Source organism: Podarcis filfolensis, assembly GCF_964270895.1.
Source record: "Podarcis filfolensis genome assembly, chromosome: 3".
NCBI classification, from domain to species: Eukaryota; Metazoa; Chordata; class Lepidosauria; order Squamata; family Lacertidae; genus Podarcis; species Podarcis filfolensis.
Window position 1 is genome coordinate 7611437 of NC_139606.1, and position 22031 is coordinate 7633467.

At 44.7% G+C, this 22031-nt stretch overlaps 1 protein-coding gene across 1 annotated transcript; it reads right to left on the minus strand.

Moving 5' to 3' along the window:
- Positions 1-642: 642 nt before the first annotated feature.
- On the minus strand, positions 643-20030 carry C1D (C1D nuclear receptor corepressor). The gene is made up of 6 exons (XM_083606799.1): positions 19805-20030; positions 15142-15324; positions 10743-10917; positions 7976-8042; positions 7479-7534; positions 643-944 (listed from the first exon to the last, which is right to left on the minus strand). Exons 3-6 carry the CDS (start codon positions 10881-10883, stop codon positions 768-770), a joined length of 441 nt encoding a protein of 146 aa, XP_083462925.1. The 5' UTR covers positions 10884-10917; positions 15142-15324; positions 19805-20030; the 3' UTR covers positions 643-767.
- Positions 20031-22031: the final 2001 nt, after the last annotated feature.

Sequence of the window (22031 nt, forward strand, 5' to 3'; positions counted from 1 at the left end):
TGATTGCGACTCCAGAAGAGCGCTCCATTGTCTCTTGAGAAAGATAGATGCCAACAACAACATGAATGGAACTGACGGGGGGGGGCACTCCAGCAAGAACACCAACTAAAACATTAACCAGTTGAGCTAGAGCAGGGATGAAGAACCTGTGTCCCTTCAGATGATGTTGGTCTACCAACTTCTATCCGCTCCAGCCAGTATGGCCATTGGGCAGAGATGCTGGTGGGAGCTGTACAGAAGTGCAGCCACTTCTGGAGGCTCCGTCATTCCTGAACTAGAGCACCAGCGGAACTAGAACGGAAGGAAACAATTCTTATTAACAGCAGATTTATTCAAGAGGATACTTGATAAAACGCAGCAGCAGCAGCTAAGCTGGTTTAGCATGAAAGAACCGCACAGAAGTGTCAGATGCAGACAAGCAGATACATTTGAACACGGACGGTGCAATCTGCCAACTATCTGCTCTGCAGTAGTTGCTCTTAAGCTGCCTAGCATATGGATACCTTGTCGTGTTTCCCAGATCCAAAAACAAATTAGCTATAAGTTCTATTTTGTAAAAAGTAGGTGGGTTGGAAGACCCCGATTAGTTAATTTCAGCTTCTCTATCAAAAGTCAAAATAAACAACAGGATCTGAGGGGGGGTTACAAATCTCAAATGGTTTTTTGTTATAAATTTATTTCACCAAAACATATTTTTACTCCATATGAAACATGACACATTCAATTAAAATATTCATTCCGCCTACACCAATGAAAACAGGGAAATCCTAGTGTGTTTTCTTCTTTTTGGCTGGAACGGGAGTTCTCTTTGCAGACTTGTTCTGAGGTTTGGGTTCATAGAGGGCACTCCGCAGAAATCTTGAAGCAGCTCCTTTATCTAGCCTGGCAGCTTTTTTCTTGTCCGTTATCTCTTTGACTCTGTTCATGTAGGTTCTTATTCTCTCCTGGAAGACATGGAAAGATCACACTTTCAATCAAAAAGGTGTAGGGGTTGTTAAGTAAAATGGTAAACAAAAGACCCACCCCACACTATTATTTCCTTGCACATTCCAGAATTCAACTTCGCCAAAAACTAACTCACAATGGAGACTCTCCTCCAAGACGAAAATCTAATTCTCAAGGGCTAAACTGGGAGGGGTGGCTAACACCCCAGAGGACGGGATCACACTTCAAAACGACCTTGACAGATTAGAGAACTGGGCCAAAACAAACAAGATGAATTTTAACAGGGAGAAATGTAAAGTATTGCACTTGGGCAAAAAAAATGAGAGGCACAAATACAAGATGGGTGACACCTGGCTTGAGAGCAGTACATGTGAAAAGGATCTAGGAGTCTTGGTTGACCACAAACTTGACATGAGCCAACAGTGTGACGCGGCAGCTGAAAAAGCCAATGCAATTCTGGGCTGCATCAATAGGAGTATAGCATCTAGATCAAGGGAAGTAATAGTGCCACTGTATTCTGCTCTGGTCAGACCTCACCTGGAGTACTGTGTCCAGTTCTGGGCACCACAGTTCAAGAAGGACACTGACAAACTGGAACGTGTCCAGAGGAGGGCAACCAAAATGGTCAAAGGCCTGGAAACGATGCCTTATGAGGAACGGCTAAGGGAGCTGGGCATGTTTAGCCTGGAGAAGAGGAGGTTAAGGGGTGATATGATAGCCATGTTCAAATATATAAAAGGATGTCACATAGAGGAGGGAGAAAGGTTGTTTTCTGCTGCTCCAGAGAAGCGGACACGGAGCAATGGATCCAAACTACAAGAAAGAAGATTCCACCTAAACATTAGGAAGAACTTCCTGACAGTAAGAGCTGTTCGACAGTGGAATTTGCTGCCAAGGAGTGTGGTGGAGTCTCCTTCTTTGGAGGTCTTTAAGCAGAGGCTTGACAACCATATGTCAGGAGTGCTCTGATGGTGTTTCCTGCTTGGCAGGGGGTTGGACTCGATGGCCCTTGTGGTCTCTTCCAACTCTATGATTCTATGATTCTATTCTATGATTCTAAATGCAAAATTCATGTCTGAGACCCTTTTGTTAAGTGTTGCTAGCTTAGCTCAGGGATGGAGAAGCTGCTCCTTCCAGCCTCCTCAAGGACTCCAACTCCCATCAACCCCAACCAGCAGGACCAATGATCAAGGATGATGGGGCTTGTAATTCAGCAATATCTGGGGGGCCACAGCTAAGGCAGCCCTGCACTGAAAAGGGCCATGGAGCAATGGCTAAGCAAGGGAGCGCATAAACCTGGACCAATTGCCCTGACGACAAAACACGCACTACTCAGCCTGACGTGGTCCAAAGGAAAGCAGAGCAGTAAGTTTGGCACCAATGTGCATTAAGAATGCATAATTGTCCATTATTTACAGTAGTGGGGGAAGCAAGAGAGGATTGTGGGTTGCCTCAATTGCATCTCAAAAAGCCAGCAGAGCTATTCCAAGTGGTGCAAAGTTTATTAATATCTAAGTGAACAAAGTACTGGAGCCCTCGAGAACCTGCTGGGACATGTCTCTAGGGACCTAGTGGATAAAATACTTTGCCACCATGACAAGTTGGGACACTGTGGTTGTAACAGGTCCAGAAGGGTTATCCAAGGAACCACTTAGTCCTTTTTGATGGGATCCATTGAAGCTCTGGAGGCCTGAAATTGTCTGGCTGACCATGACCATCCGTCGCCACGGGCAAGGGTCTTGAGCTAACTGTGTGCTGTGGGTCAGTGTGGTCTGACTGGGTGACTGAGTAGAGGGATGTACCATAAGCACATGACACCACTTCTAGAAGAATTGCACTGGCTATCTGACTTATACTTTGCTTGTTGTTGTTGTTGTTGTTGTTGTTGTTGTTGTTGTTGTTGTTTAGTCGTTTAGTTGTGTCTGACTCTTTGTGACCCCCTGGACCAGAGCACGCCAGGCACTCTTGTCTTCCACTGCCTCCTGCAGTTTGGTCAAACTCATGCTGGTAGCTTCGAGAACACTATCCAACCATCTCGTCCTCTGTCGTCCCCTTCTCCTTGTGCCCTCCATCTTTCCCAACATCAGGGTCTTTTCCAGGGAGTCTTTTCTTCTCATGAGGTGGCCAAAGTATTGGAGCCTCAGCTTCAGGATCTGTCCTTCCAGTGAGCACTCCATTTTCTTCAGAATGGATAGGTTTGATCTTCTTGCAGTCCATGGGACTCTCAAGAGTCTCCTCCAGCACCATAATTCAAAAGCATCAATTCTTCGGCGATCAGCCTTCTTTATGGTCCAGCTCTCACTTCCATACATCACTACTGGGAAAACCATAGCTTTAACTATATGGACCTTTGTCGGCAAGGTGATGTCTCTGCTTTTTAAGATGCTGTCTAGGTTTGTCGTTGCTTTTCTCCCAAGAAGCAGGCGTCTTTTAATTTTGTGGCTGCTGTCACCATCTGCAGTGATCAGGAAGCCCAAGAAAGTAAAATCTCTCACTGCCTCCATTTCTTCCCCTTCTATTTGCCAGGAGGTGATGGGACCAGTGGCCATGATCTTCGTTTTTTGATGTTGAGTTTCAGTATACTTTGCTACTGACCTACAAAGCCCTAAACACTGTTTTAAACATAACTCTTAGAGGGAAAGGGGACCTATAATCTTTTCATTCCCCATTACACTAAAAGCGGAACCAAAATAGCCTCTCAAAAAAAACCCACGCCCCATAAGCACCTTTAACTTGCTTGCAGATTATCCAGCCTATTTAAACCTGCAGTTCTACATGCACAGCTATTAGTAGAACACACTATCAGATTCTTTTGAATCACCTGGAAGGGTAGCTGTGTAAATTCCAAAGCATCCACTCAGCACAGTTGTTTCATTTAGATAAAATGTCATGTCAGATAGCAGTGGTTCAAGGAAGAAAAGGATTCTACGTAGATGGGGTGTATAATATAAATTATGTGGCCTCTTCACCTCATGGTGTCACCATAGAAAAAGGCAGGAACTGGTGCCAATGATCCAGAAAATTTTGGCCCTGGTAGGGGTTCTGATGGTGTGGCTGCCATTTTGTCTCTGCTTCAGGCAGCATAATGTCCTGGGCTGGCACCGATCTTTTGATTAAGATTTCCAAAATTACGAGTATACGGAGTTCCCTTTAATCCCATTACAACAAACGTTTGATTAGATAGTGACCTTGTTTTCTCAAGACCACTGTAACATGTTGTGTGATGGCCTCAGGCGTGCTCCAACAAGCCGTAAGAATAAATGGCAAGCCTATATGTCGACGTAGGTAAAAGGAGCTGATGAAGAGATTTACATTCAATGACACACGTAATGGATTCTCATAACCTGACTGAAAAGTTCCACTGAACCGATCATGTATGTTCCCTTTGGTCCTAAGTACCAGACATACGGCAAGAGAGCAGCGACTACTGATTGAGCATCCATATGCAAGATAAGGACATCATGTCATCCTTCAGAAGGAAATACCATCCACCTCTCTCTCTCATTCCCCCCACCCCCCACTTCATTATACAATGTTTACAAGGAACTAGAAGAATTGGAAAATAATCCCTTTCCTCTCAGGGAGTTCAAGCTTTCAGCAAAACGAACAATTCACACATCGCTTGAGATTTTCAACACTAAATATATTTTCTATAGGCTATACCGACATAGCTTTGGGAAGAGGTAAGAAAAAATTGAATGGCAATTTGGTTCAGATAAGATCTTGGAACAAATGCAAATCTTCTTTCTAAAAGAATGCACCGCAAATCTAGCCACACGTTATGTATGGGCATGAAGCTATAGTTCTCTACGCAAGAGTAACTTTTATTCTGCAATTAGTTCTGCCAACCATCTGCTTTTATGGTTACGCACTGTTCATCGTTTTAGCAACGATGTGTGCGTGTATACAGAATAATACAATGTATATGTCACAACTATTCTGATAGATTTGATCTGCAGTTTTTCTATTCCTCAAGCTAAATCATTTGATTTGATTCTTGAAGTCAGCAGAATTTCCAAGGTATCCAGCCTTATATACTGTACTCATGCATCTAAATGGAATATAAAGACAAACCGAAAAGATTTATTGTAGGCAGTAAATATGTCACTAATGTAGAATTACTGGACAGTATACATACAACTGGTGCCAAAAAAGCTTTTAGCTTTGTTGCCGAACTGGATTCTTTACTGCTGAGAAAATGAATTAATGGAGGGATTGGAAAAGGGGAGGGAGAATCTTTTCCCGTTTTTGCTAGTAAATCAACCACATGATACTTTTAAAGTCGTACAGGAGTAAGGAAAGGTAGCCTCAGAGATTAACACAAGTCCAAGTATTTATAGGAAAACACACTGTACTGGAAGTTATAAATAATGATTAGATGTGCAACATTTTCCCATTCCGCAAGTGAAAAGGTGGCTGGCACAAAATCCGACTCTCAGTAGGGAGAGGCATCAGAAAGGATTGTCTGACTTTTAACTTGTAGCCCTTTTGGAATTTCACCGAGACTGAAACTTCTGCTTGCAGAGACAGACAAGGCTGTTTCAAAGAAACGCTCGCCTCCTGGGAATTCCTTCCTAGCTTAGGAAGGTGAGCAAATCATATGAACAATTGGTCGTACTCAGTGGTGGCTTTGCTTCAGCAAATTTTCACTGGAGGCAGTACCCCAACGCATGGAGGCAAAAGCTTTGTATTTGAAGCAAGTGTGGAAAAAGTGGTTAGCATAGGCTCTCTCTGATGTACCGGTGGTATGTGACTCCAGTAAAGCTGGCTAAGATGTATAAAAATTCTTCTAATTTATGCTGCAAATGCAAGGAGAAAGAAGGTACAGTTTTTCATATGTGGTGGACGTGTAAAAAAGTAAAGGAAGATGACCTGGATGGTCGCCAGATTCTGTGTACCAATCTGTAGGCACAGACCATCGCCCAACTCAAAATAGTCCGGCATGAAAATCCCCAAACTCGGTTCTATGGGTGACTCTGAGTCAACTCCCTGGGATAGTTCATTGTTGTACATTGTTTTAATTGTCTGTTTTAACCATATTTGCACATCAGTTTCTAATGTTGTGAGTGTCCTCTAGTTCAGAGGCTTCTACTCTGCAAGCCTCTTATAGTTGTTTTAACTGAGAGTCTTCTAGTTCTTATGCTTACAGTAGTTTTAACTGCATGTTATTTATTTGTTTTTAGTTCTTATATGTTTTAATTATCAGTTTTTATCCATCCATTATCTGTGTTTAATCTTGTATTTTATTCATATGTTTTATCCTATGCTTGTTTCTTTGTCCTTATTTGCTCTAACAATTATCGGTTTTAAAAAAATTCTAACTGCTATTTTGTTTATATGTTGTTGTTGTTTTTTATCCTGGTCTGTGACCGTAATAAAGTTCATTCATCATCTGCAAGTAAAGGGCTTCTGGGAAATGGTATACAATGAAATTTCAAAAATGTTTAAGAATACGTTTGTTAAAAAACCAGAGGCTTTTTTACTAGGAGTAATAGGAGAAGAAGTGCAAAGAAGCAAAAGAGACTGTTTATGTATGCGACTACAGCAGCTAGAATGTTACTTGCCCAGAATTGGAAAGAAGAGAATGTCCCAACAAAAGAAGAATGGAAGACTAAGATGATAGACTATGCCGAAATGGCTAAACTTACCGTGAAGATCAGACACCAAGATGAGGAAAAACTCAATCAAGAATGGGAAGATTTTACAGATTACTTTAAAGAATACTGTAAAAATGTTAAAACATTACCAGGTTTGATGTAACATTTATGAACTAATAATAGAATTAGGAGGAAAATTATAATTAATTGGAGAGATATAATTAAATGCAAGGAAAATTAAAAGGGGGAAATGGAAACCAGAGGGGGCGGGGGGACTCATTTAATGGAAATGCAGTTATTTTGAAAATTGAAAAATATTTTTTAAAGGGGGGGAAACATAGGCTCTCTCAACCTTGGTCCCTAGATGTCTTGACTACAACTCCCATCATTCCTAGCCAGAATGGCCAGTGATCAGGCGAGTGATCAGGAGATCCAAGGTTGAGGAAGGCTGGATTAGCACTGGAAGAGGACTCGGGAGCTCAAAGTGCAAACAGCCATGAAGGTCTAGGTCAGGCATCCCCCATCTTTGGCCCTCCAGATGTTTTGGCCTACAACTCCCATGATCCCTAGTTAACAAGACCAGTGGAGGGATGATGGGAATTGTAGTCCAAAACATCTGGAGGGCAAAAGGTTGGGGGTGCCTGGTCTAGGTGGCCTTGGGCCAGTCAGTGACTCTTAATCAACCTCACAGGGTTGTTGTGAGGTTAAACTGGGGTAGAGGAGGAACCAGGAATATCACCCTGACATGCTTGGAATAAAATAAAAATTTAAAATAAGGTTATACTTGATGATCCATCCATGAACACATACACACACACAGAGAGAGAGAGGGAGAGAGAGAGGATTTAACATTGTGCAAGCATTTATCCCAGGAATTTTGCACTGTATTTTAAATAAGAATCTGACTTTGTACTGTATTTTAAATAAGAATCTTACCAGCTCCTGTTTCACTGGGTGCTCCTTTGGATTAATTCCTTGTGTGGCAAGATATACTGTAAAATGAATTTTATTAATCAATATTATTATTGTTGTGAGAGACTTTAGCAACAGAATCCTTACTACACATCTAAATTGCAAAAGCAGACATCAATTGCAAGACTGTAAAGCTGCTTTGCTAAACTGAACTCAGTGGTATTCGTCATAATATAAAACGCCTAACAACTGGGTGAAATGGCATCAAAGGCTCTACGGAGAATCGGAAGGGTTGCTAGAGGAACCGAAGAACAAGAAAAGGGAATTGATCAGCTATTACAAAAATGGCGAAGGATTAAACAATTAAGCTTTTCTTTAAGTGTCACTTATAAAAGTATAGTGGCTGTAAAATCATCATTAGAAATAGGATGGATACTTAGCTGCCGAGTTGCATATTTAAATATGCAGTTACATGCTAAAGTGCTTAAATTACCACCATAAATTTCATACTCCACACTCACCCCAAAACATCGAATTCAATGTGTAAGCAGAGACCAAATCTAATTTTGCTTGTTCAAGAGGATCCAGCTAAAGCACAAAAGATACAAACGTCATCGCGTGCATTTCATTATTTAACTGAGACATCAAAAAAGGAACCAATTACTATCACAGTATAGCGTCAATGGCACATTCCCCCCAATCTGGAATCTAACAGTACTTCGCAGAATTCAAAGTTCATTTTTTAAAAAAATCAAATTGTTCATGGAATTCTACCCAATAATTTCAAGTAAACAAATTTCTAAAGAATAGAAAGTAATATTTATGTAGGCATGATCTGCATTTGGGGGCTTGACTTTCAGACACCTAATAAAATTGTCCCATTATATTATTACCTGCCCAACCCAATGAAGGGACGCGGGTGGCGCTGTGGGACGCAGGTGGCGCTGTGGGTTAAACCACAGAGCCTAGGACTTGCCGATCAGAAGGCCGGCGGTTCGAATCCCCATGACAGGGTGAGCTCCCGTTGCTCGGTCCCTGCTCCTGCCCACCTAGCAGTTTGAAAGCACGTCAAAGTACAAGTAGATAAATATGTACCGCTCTGGCGGGAAGGTAAATGGCGTTTCCGTGCACTGCCCTGGTTCGCCAGAAGCGGCTTAGTCATGCTGGCCACATGACCTGGAAGCTGTACGCCGGCTCCCTCAGCCAATAAAGCGAGATGAGCACCGCAACCCCAGAGTCGGTCATGACTGGACCTAATGGTCAGGGGTCCCTTTACCTTTAACCCAATGAAATGTCAGGAAATCCACTAAGTACAGTCATACCTTGGGTTACAGACGCTTCAGGTTGTGCGTTTTCGGGTTGCGCACCGTGCCGAACACTGAAGTACCGGAATGGGTTACTTCTGGGTTTCGGCGGTCGCACATGCGCAGAAGTGCTAAATCGTGCTTTCCGCATGTGCAGAAGTGCCAAATCGCAACCCACACGTGTGCAGACACGGCACTGCGGGTTGCGAACGTGCCTTCCGCACGGATTATGTTCGCAACCCTAGTGTCCACTGTATGCTGAAATAAGCTAATAACACAACTCAGCATCTATGTACCCGTTCTGAACATTTAAAACAATTCACATTTTTTCACATGCTTCACATAATTTGCAGGAATATTTACAATAGCTCTATAAGGTAGGCTAGTATTTTTGTCCCTGAATTGCAGGTGGAGGCACAGCTTCCCAAAAGCCAACTGATCTGATTCTAACAGGACTTGACAGTTTGCAGTTTAGGGAGCTAGTGTATAGTCCCAGGGAAACAAGTGGCTATTTCAGATCTTTCCATGGGTGAAAAAGAGAAACCCACAAACGAGAAGCATCACTGTTCCACAGGAGGGGAAACCATCCATGTCAGAGGACAACACAAGGCATTCCAGGATCCTAAGCATCCTTGCTCCCCCAAAACTGTGCCAGCCTGGGAGCTGGCCTATTTTATCCTCCTCAATCTGCTGCAGTCAATGGGAAGGAAATAACTTATTTTTTTAATGACTTTGGTAGGAAATAACGCGGGTGGTGCTGTGGGTTAAACCACTGAGCCTAGGACTTGCCGATCAGAAGGTCAGCAGTTTGAATCCCCGCGACGGGATGAGCTGCTGTTGCTCGGTCCCAGCTCCTGCCCACCTAGCAGTTCGAAAGCACGTCAAAGTGCAAGTAGATAAATAGGTACCGCTCCGGCGGGAAGGTAAACAGCGTTTCCGTGCGCTGCTCTGGTTCGCCAGAAGAGGCTTAGTCATGCTGGCCACATGACCCGGAAGCTGTACGCCGGCTCCCTCGGCCAATAAAGCGAGATGAGCGCCGCAACCCCAGAGTCAGCCACGACTGGACCTAATGGTCAGGGGTCCCTTTACCTTTACCTAGGAAATAATAACTCCACCCCAGCCCCCAGCAAGCTGTCTGGGCTTCAGAAGTAGCAGTCTCCTCCACCAACATCACCACCAAAGGAAGCTCTATGAGCCATTATGCTACACCACTGCTCCCATGTATTATCTACTTGTCAATCCTGGCAGTGACCCAACGAGGTAACCTCTGGACCTTCCTCACAGCCAACTACGAAAGCCCCAGGTGCTCGCAGAGTTGCTTCTCTTTACAAGCAAGGAAGGAGTCCTACGGCACGGGGGCTATGGATCGCTGCCACCTGTACTTAAGTGTACAATGCATGCAGGGATATTGCAGCTGTACACCAAAAGGTAGAAACGTGTTTTTTTTTGGCTGTCAAACCCAATCTATCATTTCCTTCCTACAGGATTTCCAGGAAACTCAGGTTACATGAGTGTGCAGCTTACAAGATTGAACATGGATGCTGTCAAAGAGCTGCGTTGTCAGGACCGTTGTTTATAATTTATTCATGTTTGGAAAGCTTCGGGGGTGAAATTCCCTGATGGACGAGTTTTTATTTTGCCCCAAAGAAATTACAAATTGGATTTTAAATGTTAAGGTACATAGATACATGTACCAAGGCCTCAGGCAGTACCTTGTGCTGCTGAAAGTGAGAAAGAAAAGATACTTCATATATTCTTTTAGATCTGTTCTTCCTACAGCTGGAATGGGTACGGTAGCAGTTCAGCACCTAGATTTTACATTCTAGGGCGAGTTTATTCCAAAACCCCACTTCCAGAAATAAGGCAAGCAGAGAACGTACTTTGGTTTCTGGATGAAGTACAAGCACACTAATATGAAAGACTGCAGGGACCCTCCCTTCCACCACCTATTAGTTAAAAGACAAACACTGTTGTGCCTTCTTACCTTCTGGAGAAGCTCACTTCTCGACACAGACATCATAGTCTTCAACATCTCGTCCACAAAACCAAGAGACTTATCAAAGGCTGAAAGGTAATCATGGATCTCTGCTGGGTACTCTTCTCCAGCAAGCTCACTCTCCGACATTATGCTCTACACACAAGAACCAGGACAGGTTTACCTAAAGTACAGGTAGATAAACACAGAAACATTAGGCTCATGAAATGGTCCGCGAGCTCTTAAAGAAATCATCTACGTCAACCTATGGGTTGACAGTCCTGGATAACCAAGGGAAGTCTGCAAAGTTGGCAACTTTTTTCATTTTGAACAGGTTTTCAAATATTATCATGATAGCATAGGTACCACTTTCATGCACCTCATGAAAGCCACCATCAACTTGGGTTCCATGACAGAAGAAAGGAAAGAAGAAGAAGAGGAGGAGGAGGAGGAGGAGGAGTTTGGACTTGATATCCCGCTTTATCACTACCTGAAGGAGTCTCAAAGCGGCTAACATTCTCCTTTCCCTTCCTCCCCCACAACAAACACTCTGTGGGGTGAGTGGGGCTGAGAGACTTCAGAGAAGTGTGACTGGCCCAAGGTCACCCAGCAGCTGCATGTGGAGGAGCGGAGACGCGAACCCGGTTCCCCAGATTACGAGTCCACTGCTCTTAACCACTGCACCACACTGGCTTAACCACTACACCAAGCTGATATAAATGTAATAAAATTAATAAATGTGCAGCACCCAGATCAGGGGTCAGCAAACCTTTTCAGCAGGGGGCCGGTCCACTGTCCCTCAGACCTGGTGGGGGGCCAGACTATATTTTGGAGAGAGTGAAAATGAACAAATTCCTATGTCCCATAAATAACCCAGAGATAAAAGCACACATTCTACTCATGTATAAACACGCTGATTCCCGGACCGTCCGTGGGCCGGATTGAGAAGGCTGGATCTGGCCCCCGGGCCTTAGTTTGCCTACCCATGACCTAGAGCATACTGGTATCATTTAAAGCAGAAGGCCCTCCAGATGTTGTTGGATTCCAGTTCCTGCCAACCCCAACCAGCATGGCTCATCATTTGGGATGATAAGAGATGGAGATAACGAACATCTGGAGAGCCATAGATTCCCCGCCCATTTTAAAGATTTAGATTTGGGTTAAGACTACTTCTCATGCTGCTCTCTGCTCACCACTGGAACCAGAATGCTGATGTTGGCATGACAATACATAATTTGATATTCTACTGATAACAATGTGGGAACCAGACAATGGAGTTCAGGAAAGATATATTGCAAAGATATCATCTGAATAGCGCTTTTTTTCAAAAGAAAAGGGGCGTGGGCCAGGAACATGGATGTCTGCAAGGTCGGGAACTTTTTTCATTTCCGTCACATGGACTCAGCCAGAAAGCACATTTATAAAACAAATGAGTGCCCCAGTAGCTCTCAATGAGAAATTGTGCACCCCACTGATTCGGAGGGTGGGGAGTGCATCAATACTACTTTTTATTACCTCAAAAAAGACACACACAAAACTGAGCGGGCAGAGGCCCTCACACTTTGACAACCATGACCACAGAGAACATGTGGCTGCTATGGCAGAGTTTAAAAGTTGTTTGGACAACTGATTGGCCCACTTAACTTAAAAAGTTTGGATCATTTAAAGAGGTGTCCCCAAATTGACCACAGGTCAGTGGCACAGCTTTTGTGTGAGAGAGGGGAGAGGGGAGAGAGGGAGAGAGAGAGAGAGAGAGAGAGAGAGAGAGAGAGAGAGAGAGAGAGAGAGATCAGATCCCTTTTTAAGATGGCGGCTTAAAACTTGTGTTTTAATCACTTAGTTCAGAAATCGGTTGCAACTCATAGTAATGACTAAGATGCCAGGCAACACCCCTAGTTTTAAGCAGTTGTGTTCATGCTTTAATCTTCAATAAATAAGACCATTGCCTGCTTCAACAAAACAGTTGATTGCCAAAATCAACACAAACTGCTATGGAACATTAGTTGCTAAGGGGGAAATAAAGCAATGTGGATGATTCCATATAACTACAGGCAATCCTGGACTCCTTGTTTATTTCCCTTACTTAATCTGCAAAACAATTACTTCAAACTATACAAAAAAGGTACTTCCTACATACAACAAGCAGAAACTTGATCAGTTTCTGGCCTGCCTTTCCGCCACATGCCCTGTGCCAAAACTGAACGACTGTTCTACATAACAGCGACAAAAATTTCCTTCCAAATAATCCCAGTTCTGAGAGAAAGCCAGAAAGTTTAAAAAAAGGGGGGGTGGAATAGAGTAGAACATTCTGCAGAGCCACTAAGCAAGGAATGTATAAAAGGGAAGCTATTCTGTGGGTCAGCACACTACTTGAATCAAAGGTATATTGGCCAGTTCCTGCAAAATGAAGGCACGACTTAATGATGCTGCAGGAATGATTTTAAAAGGGCGACCCTTATATTTCTTTCCCATAAGTACCGCTTACAGGCAACCTACAGGAATGGCAAATCTCAGGCCAGCAAATCTCTCCCCCTCCAGTCCACTTTGAAATTGGTAAAGATCTTCAACTGTTGTAGCTATTGCACTTTGCTGTGCTAAATGGTACCTGATTTTTAATTGTATTTTTGCTGTGGGTCACCGGGATGAATCTTGTGAAGTCTGGGAACCTCTAACCTAGACTCTTCCATTCAGATTGGAGAAAAGGTTACACGCAGGAGTGCTGTCCCACATTTTGGGGAAGAGAGGGAGAGAGGCTTCAGAAATAAATACACCCCTCCTTGTTTTTTTCCTTCACCTCATGCCACCCTAGAAGATAAAGCACCATTTCTGGACACTTGGAAATATATTTATGGTTTTGAAAAAATACAGTGAACTTTATTGTGCCGATATTCCAAGTGTGGTGTTGCAGAGAGTTGGTGGGAAGAGTTTGATAACTGTTAATTCACAAAGCTGTAGCCTTAAACTATTACAGAGATATGAATAGATGTAAGGACAAAATGACCATGAAAGCATTCTCCAGAAGGCTAATAATTCCAGGACATCAAACCTGTATCTCATTTTTAACAGATATATCCAAAATTTGAAAGGTCTTGCTTTCTACTTGCTTGTTTTTTAAAATAACGGCCTTGTGCCTGCAGGTATTTAGAAGTCTGTGCAGTACCACCACTCCAATTTTTATCCGTAGGCTTTTACCCAGTAAAGAAAGTCGTCCTCCAAACATGCTTCCCCTCAGAAACTGCTAATTCTGAATATCATCACAGGCAGGCATAGCTGAGGATTGCGCGCATTCAGCTTTCTCCCTGATTCTTTCCCTTACAATAGCCATTGTACTGGGGGTTTAACATACATAAAGCACCATATCTGATTTGAATCCGCTTAAGAACATAAGGAGAGACATCACCTTGCCAACAAAGGTCCGTTTAGTTAAAGCTATGGTTTTCCCAGTAGTGATGTATGGAAGTGAGAGCTGGACCAGAAAGAAGGCTGATCACCGAAGAATTGAGGCTTTTGAATTATGGTGCTGGAGGAGACTCTTGAGAGTCCCATGGACTGCAAGAAGATCAAACGCATCCATTCTGAAGGAAATCAGCCCTGAGTGCTCACTGGAAGGACAGATCATGAAGCTGAGGCTCTAATACTTTGGCCACCTCATGAGAAGAGAAGACTCCCTGGAAAAGACCCTGATGTTGGGAAAGATGGAGGGCACAAGGAGAAGATGACAGAGGATGAGATGGTTGGACAGTGTTCTCGAAGCTACCAGCATGAGTTTGACCCAACTGCGGGAGGCAGTGGAAGACAGGAGTGCCAGGAGTGCTCTGGTCCAGGGGGTCATGAAGAGTCGGACACGACTAAACGACTAAACAACAAAGAACATAAGGACAGCCTACTGGACCAAGCCAATGGCCCATCTAGCCTCTGCTCTCACAGTAGTCAAACTGAGGCCTGTGGGATCCCTGCAAGCAAGACCTGAGCTCTAAAGCACCCTCCCTTCTTCCAGCAACTAGTATGCAGAAGCATAAAGATCCGATAGCGGAGGCCATTTCTGGACCTTTTCCTGGTCTCCTTTACCATGTAAAGCAGGAGGAAGGAACCTTTATCAGCCGCTGGGTTACAATTCTCTTGTGGTTAACCTTCTCGGGAGTACGTGCCGGCAGCGGAGCAGCAGTACCCAAAGCATTCTGGATTAAGTAATCTGGAATAAAGACCGCCCTGTTTCAATGAATCCTCTCTCTCGTCTGTTGCGCAGTCCACACGTTGCCATCACAGCTGCCCGAACACTTGCACCTCAGCACAATGCAAAGTACTAGGGTGCAAGCATTCAGAAAACAGTTTGAGAACTCCATAAAACAGTATGTGGACTGATCACAGATGATTTAAGAAGTAGGGTTAAGTGTGCAGAAAACAGTGCCTTGCTTAAAATAATCCGGAATCAGATGCACTTTCACCTATAGCTGTTGGAGGGCGGTTTCCCTTGAGTGATGAAGTTGAAAAACCTTCATCCACACATTTGCTGTGTTTTGCAGAACTCAGTTTAGGCAGGCGTTTTATTTGTCGATACCTCCTCACCCCTTTCTGTGTAGTCTTTCTCAAGCTGGCAAACATCAAAAACATAAAATATATTTAAAACTTATATAATATGTTATGCAATATGTAAGCAAGCACCGATATTTCACGGTATAATTCAAGCAACAGAAACTGCCATGGCCAATAAAATCCCATCGGTTAAAAGCCGCTTTCAATGCTGGACTGAAGGGGCCAGGGTCCTTTTATAACACAGGCCTTCCTTAGTGGCTGCCAGTCTAACTTATCATAAAGGCAGGCTAACAAGGAGGCCTCTCTGATGCTTATCGCAAAGGATGGCGAACTCTACAGGCTCTGTACACATTATATTTTTTTTTTATTATTAAATATTTATTGGTATTTTCAAAAAAACACACAACAAACAAAAACAAAAAAGTAAACAAAATAAAGACAACACAAAAAAGCATATTCGAAACTAAACAGAAAAATAGAAAAAACACATACAGTTTCTGATACTTATTTTCCTCAACCTTATTTCTCAGACCTCCTCACACCTCCCCTTCTTGTATTCCAATTTAAATTGTCAATTCAGCAAGTCCTTAACTTATTTAACTTATTTCTTCACCTTAACTTAAACATTTATTCTAACATACTGTTATTTTACTTTACTTCTTTTTTCCATTTCCTCCATTTATTTTTAACAGCCTTATTTTCACTTAATTTAAAAAAAAGAAAAAAAAACCAATTTCACCTTATTAAAATTACACATCAATACTTATACCTCATTAATTTATTCTTAAACCTTTTTCCTAAGGTCGACCAAAATTTCCCTTCCACGGTTTACCCAATTTCCTTACCACTAACAAAATATAAAACAAACAAAGCAATGCAAATTATCCTTATGTACCCTTTGGATTCCCAACCTCCACCCACCCTTCTCCCGGTTCCAGTCCCCAACCAATATCCATCAGTCTTTATATTATTTATTTAGCCTGGAGATCTCAGGTCCGAGGCCCTTATGTCTCTCTCAGTTCCTTTCTGCCGGTCTCTTTGATAGACCTTGATGTTAAGCCCCAGGTCTCGGAGGGGCTCCGGCCCAACAGAATCGGTGTTGCTTCTAGCCAGTCCTCCATACTTAAAAGCAAAAGCAAAGCCTATGGGGTATTCCAACTCTTGTTTCAAATTTCTTTCAAATCCAAATGTCCCCACAGCTCCAGCTTCCACCTTCAACAAATTTATAATCCTCAGGTCTTCAGATCTCCTCAAAAGAGGATCTCTCCATTTTCCAAATTCCCAATCAAACCAGGCTTTCCGCATCCAGTTTTTATTGTCCTTTTTTATCATCATGTCAGGCCTCATATTGTAGCTCTCCTTTAACTCCTGCAAACCTCCATCTCCTCCTTCGTTTTCTTCAAAAAGAACATATTGCTCCATCGTGTCTACGCTTTCGGTTTCATTTATTTGTTCAGTTGAATAGGCTTCCTGTTTCAAATCCTTATCAGACTCCAAGCTGTTGTTTACTGTCCAGTGTAATAGCGATACCTCTGTAGACAAAGCATCGTACTCATCTTGTAAGTTTCCCAAGAGAACCAGTGCTCTGTCCAATTCTGCTTGGAATTTAGACACTCCAGCCATTTTTGTAATGTAGTATCCTTGTTACCCCTCTAGGGGGATTTAATTCCTTGATCTTCCTTTCAGCTCAAAAACCAAAAGTCCAGTTATTTTGTATCAACCTTATTTTCAACAAGTTATCCCGAATAAACCAGCAAAAACAGCAGAAACAATGTTCTCTTTTTCCAGCTGGCAACTAGCTGACTAGCAGCTCACTTGACAGCTGTCAAAATCTTCCATGCAACAGGCTTTCTCATCGGACGTTCCCGGGTCTAGGGGGGGGTGTAGTTTCAGCTCCCAAAATTCTTTTTATCCTCCAGAATATCTTCTTATAATGTCCAAACCGTGAGGTCAGGATCTTTTGTTAGAAAAAGCAAGAAACAGATTCTCTCGACCTTAGCTGCCCAGTCCTTTGCTTTAAATTGTTTACAAAGAGGGGGGGGGGTGGACTTCCTTTTTAGCCCCTTCCCGCTCGTTCCAAGTCCAAGATAAGAAATTTTTTAAAGTTCCAATCTCCGTATTACTCACGGGTTGATGTTTTAGGATCCAATCACTCTTAGAAGAAGTTGGCGCTCTCTGTCAATGGCTTGCGGCTTCACTCCGTAGACGAGGGAGTACTCTCAGCACCACGCCTTACCCTGCCTCCGTTCCGAAGCCTTTAAAAAGGCTCCGTCGCGGATTGGGGGGGGCGCAAATGGTGCCCGCCGAGTCTCTGTGTTCACAGGCATCCGCGCCTGTGATTTTAAGGGTCCCCGCTTCGCCGCAGCGGCCAGACCCAGACACTACGGAGCCGATTCCCTCCGGAGCTCGGAGGGAATCCGCCATTAAACAGTGGCACCAACCCGGAAGTCCCCAGGCTCTGTACACATTATAGGCCTGAAACGTAGTGAGGTCACATCCCCACCCCAGGCTGAGCTGCAAGCTGCTTTCTTGGTCGATGTTCACACCACACAGGTGGCAGGGCTACAGATTCATTCGAGGCCCGTAACCAAACTCCAATTCACTGAAGCTGCCATCTGTGCCAGTGCAAGGGCTGTCTGAGCCTTTGTCAAGAAGCTACAAGGTACTGTGGCTAATGCCACGTGGACTCAGCTACAAACCAGTGTTCGAAACTCCCATTGTTCTAGGCACATTTCGCGACAGGGAATTTCATTAGCGTGAGCAGTTTCTGAGCTCTGGGCCCAGTACTAAGATTTCAGATTAAAACTGCAGAGTGGAGGGAAATGACTTTTTCTGCCTCCCCACTTCTAGCTGCTCTCTGAAGAGTTGAGAAGAGACCCCTTAAGAATATTAGGGGGGTGGGCAGGGAAAGGACTAAAAGGTAAAGGGACCCCTGACCATTAGGTCCAGTCGTGACCGACTCTGGAGTCGTGCGCTTGCTCATCTCGCTTTATCGGCCGAGGGAGCCAGTGTACAGCTTCCGGGTCATGTGGCCAGCATGACTAAGCCGCTTCTGGCGAACCAGAGCAGCGCACGGAAACGCCTTTTACCTTCCCACCGGAGCAGTACCTATTTATCTACTTGCACTTTGTCGTGCCTTTGAACTGCTAGGTTGAACTGAACAATGGCAGCTCACCCCGTCGCGGGAATTCGAACCGCCGACCTTCTGATCGGCAAGTCCTAGGCTCTGTGGTTTAACCCACAGCGCCACCCGCGTCCCTAGGGGAAGCACAGACCATGTGAAAAATTAACTTAATATTTTAGCTGCAGTTCATTCATTTCCAGTTATTAAAAAGCGCACCTAGGCTTTGCATTCTTGCACCCATAACCTAGGTTTTAGGGAGTCATTCAGCTCCTAGCTTTCATATCTCAGTTTCTAACACTGCTTCAAACACATGTAGTGGGAGCAGTCAAAGTAGGCCGAAATGTGCCCACAGCCAGTGCCCTAATTTGGCCCCAAACACGAAGCGTTGTACAAAAAGGTGGCACGCTATTTTCACTGACTTCACCCCCCACCCTACTTCATCTTTCTGGGCCATAATCACATAAGACCGGCTTCTCCGCACCCCTGGGTGGAAACAGAGGCAGCAGCAGCAAAGGTTGGTGCTTCTTGACAAAAGCCAGGCTGCCTGCCTTACACAAGCAGAAACTCTTTCTGCTCCTGCAAACCCAGCAGATGCAACTCAAAGGAAAAAGTGCTTCATTGACTACAACAGCCAAATGAATTGCCCAGGTCCACATGCACACCATGCATTTAAAGCACACACAAGCACACACACCCCACAATTTGAAGCGCACGGCTGCTCCCTCTCCCCTCAGAAAAGAATTCTGGGAACTGCAGCCCCTCTGGGATGGAAACTACAATTCCCAGGATTCTTTGGCAGCAGGGGGAAGCCATGTGCCTTCAACGTGTGCTGCACATGTTTTAACAAACGCTTAGTGTGGATCCACTCTAAACACGAAATACATAATCAAAACAAAACAAAACCACCCCCTCCCAGAAACACATTTTTAACACCCTTTTAAATGTGCTTGTGGAAGGGAGTGGGGAGAAGGGGGTTACTGATTTGCTTTGCTCCTGTTCTTGTTTTTCATATGTATTTTGTGATTTGAATGCTGTGAACCGCCCTGGGATCTAGGGATGAAGGGCGGTCTGCAGAATAAATAAGAAAATGAGAACTGCGGAGAGCTTTTCCTTTCCTTCCTTTTTTTGGGGGGGGGTGTTGGGGGCACTTTCCAAAACGGGCCCCTGGGCGATCCCGTGGGTCAGGGATCCATCGCGGCCGGATCCAGCAGATCTCCCCGCTCCCCGGAAAGGCGCAACCAGCTCTGGGCCCAGGGACCCCCGAGGCCACCCGCTTTGGCGCTGCGGGTCCTGCGGGGAATGCAGCCTCTCCACCACCACCGGGCTAAACGGGAGGCCAGCGCCCGCCCGCCTGCCTGCCTGCTTCCTGGCGAGCCGGGGGCCCCGCTCCTCGCCCAGCGGCGCTTCTCCCTACCTGCGGCGTGGAGACGGCGGGCCTCCGCTGCGCTCTGACGCGGAAGCCGGGGAGGCGCGCCCAGAGTCCCGCCCGCCTGCCTGCTGGGCCGGCCGGGCTTGGGCGAGGCGGAGCCTGGCCGCCCACCGCGCTCCTTGGCTCGGAGACGCGGAGGCCGGGCCTGCGCAGCTCGGCCCCTCCGAGCCCAGGGGGTCCCGCGGGTCTCCGGCCGGGCTGCGCGCGGGGAAAGGCGGCGCTTTACGCACGCCCGTCCCCGCATGGGCGAGCGAGACGAAGGGAAGGCAAGCAGCTTGGAAAGAGGGTCTTCCTAAGGGGCTGCCTTGGGGACCGAGCGGGGGGGACGTTGCTAGCGGGGCGCGCGGCTTTATTTCTGATTTTTTTTTATATAAATATTTATTAGAGTTTTCAATTTTATACAAACAAAAAAGAAAAAAAAATATTGAAAACAAATCAATTTCAATACCAATTTTCAATAACATATTTCCTTGACTTCCTCATACCTCCCCTTCTTGTTTTCTAGTTCAAATTGTTTATCCAGCAAATCCTAATCTCTTAACCTTCCATTTAACTAACACCTTATTTTCCAATCAACTTCTTAAATTTTGTAACTTCAACAATATTTATACCAATTCTTTTTACCATAACAGCTAGAGACCACATAAATTCAATCCAGCATCTTTCAAAGTTCATTAATTTTGCAATATTTCTGTGAATAGTCCTTAAATTTCTTCCAATCTTCTTCTGCCGACTCTTCTCCCTGGTCGCGGATTCTGCCGGTCATTTCTGCCAGTGGGTTTATTTCTGATTTTTGTCCGCCGGAACTCCCAGCAGCTCAGTTCCTTTTTTAAAAAAAAGATATTGTCAAGGCTGCCCAAGGTCCCAGCTCACAAAGGACCAACGCTGCTTTCTAATTAAATACAAAAGTCTTTATTGAAGTTCAGTTTCACTTCCAGACCCGCAGCGCGCAGCCCCACGTCTCAACTGTCAGACCGCTGATGACCCTTCTGAGTCTCCTCCCCCTTGACACCAATTTAAGATTCTAGCCTTGCTCCACCTTTTCCGCTGCTCTTTCCTCCTCTGGGTCCGCCTGCCCGCCGGGGTTCCGCCCTTTCTAGCCTCTTCTCCCGCTGATTCCCCTGAGCCTTCTCCCTCCCTCCGGCGGGCTTTAGGAGCTGGTTCCCCATCCGGGTCTCCTGCTGTCCCGCGCGCCTGTACATTTGAACTTGGCGCGCGCGCCCAGCCAGCAGTTTTCCTCCTAACCGTTTCACTGCTGCTGTCACTGCTTCCCCCTTCGGGTGGGCTAGCTGCAACTGACCTCCCCTCCATTCCCCCACTCTCCGATGGAGGCGTGGTCAGCCCTGACTTACTCTCCCTCCCCTCCGGAGGAGACGCTGGCCCTGACACATGTGACTCTTCCCCCCCACTACGCTCTGGTGGGGAAACTGGTCCCGATCCTCCACTGCTGCTTTGGGGTTCCCCTCTGGCTCCTTGTTTCTGGTGCGTCCCCCCTGGGACCCCCCTTGCCCTGACCATCGGCGCCCCCTTCTGGGAATCTTCTGATTCACTGGAGAAGCTCATGGAATCTCTCGGGCCACTGTCATAGTCCCCTACGCTTCCCTCGGATTCTTCCCCTTCGCTCTCCAATTCCTCTCTCCCCAGTGCTCCTGCTCCTGATTCCCTGACAGATATTTATTGAAGTTTTACAAAAACATAAGTTTACAAAATGAAAAAAGGTCATATAAAAAGAAAAAGATACAAAAAAAAGAACATAGAAAAATACATGAAAAAGAAAAAAAAGGAATAAAAATACAAAAGACAAATAGCTAAAAAAGAATTAAAAACAAATCCGTTTTTTATAACTTTGAACTCATTAACTTGTTTCCTTGGCCTCCTCACACCTCCCCTTTTTGTATTCCCATTTAAATAATCAAATCAGTAAATCCTTACCCTCTCTCGTTTATCTTAACTCTGTATCTTAACATATTATAACTCTATATTTTCATCCATTATCAATTCATTTTTGCATATTCTCATTAACTTTGTTGCTAATGCCACTTATTTTCAATCCAACATCATTTTAACATTCATTAATTTTACAGTATTTCTGAAGATAGTCTTTAAATTTCTTCCAATCTTCTTCCACCGACTCTTCTCCCTGGTCTCGGATTCTGCCAGTCATTTCTGCCAGTCCCATATAGTCCGTCACCTTCATCTGCCACTCTTCCAG

Bases quoted from the DNA above. Each gene is read 5' to 3' on its own strand.
- C1D (XM_083606799.1), bottom strand. From the start codon at position 10,883: ATGTCGGAGAGTGAGCTTGCTGGAGAAGAGTACCCAGCAGAGATCCAT. The intron at 8,043-10,742 runs GTAAGAAGGCAC...TTTGTGCTTTAG, and splicing joins GAAGTGAGCTTCTCCAGAAG to CTGGATCCTCTTGAACAAGC. The intron at 7,535-7,975 runs GTGAGTGTGGAG...TTCATTTTACAG, and splicing joins ATTGAATTCGATGTTTTGGG to TATATCTTGCCACACAAGGA.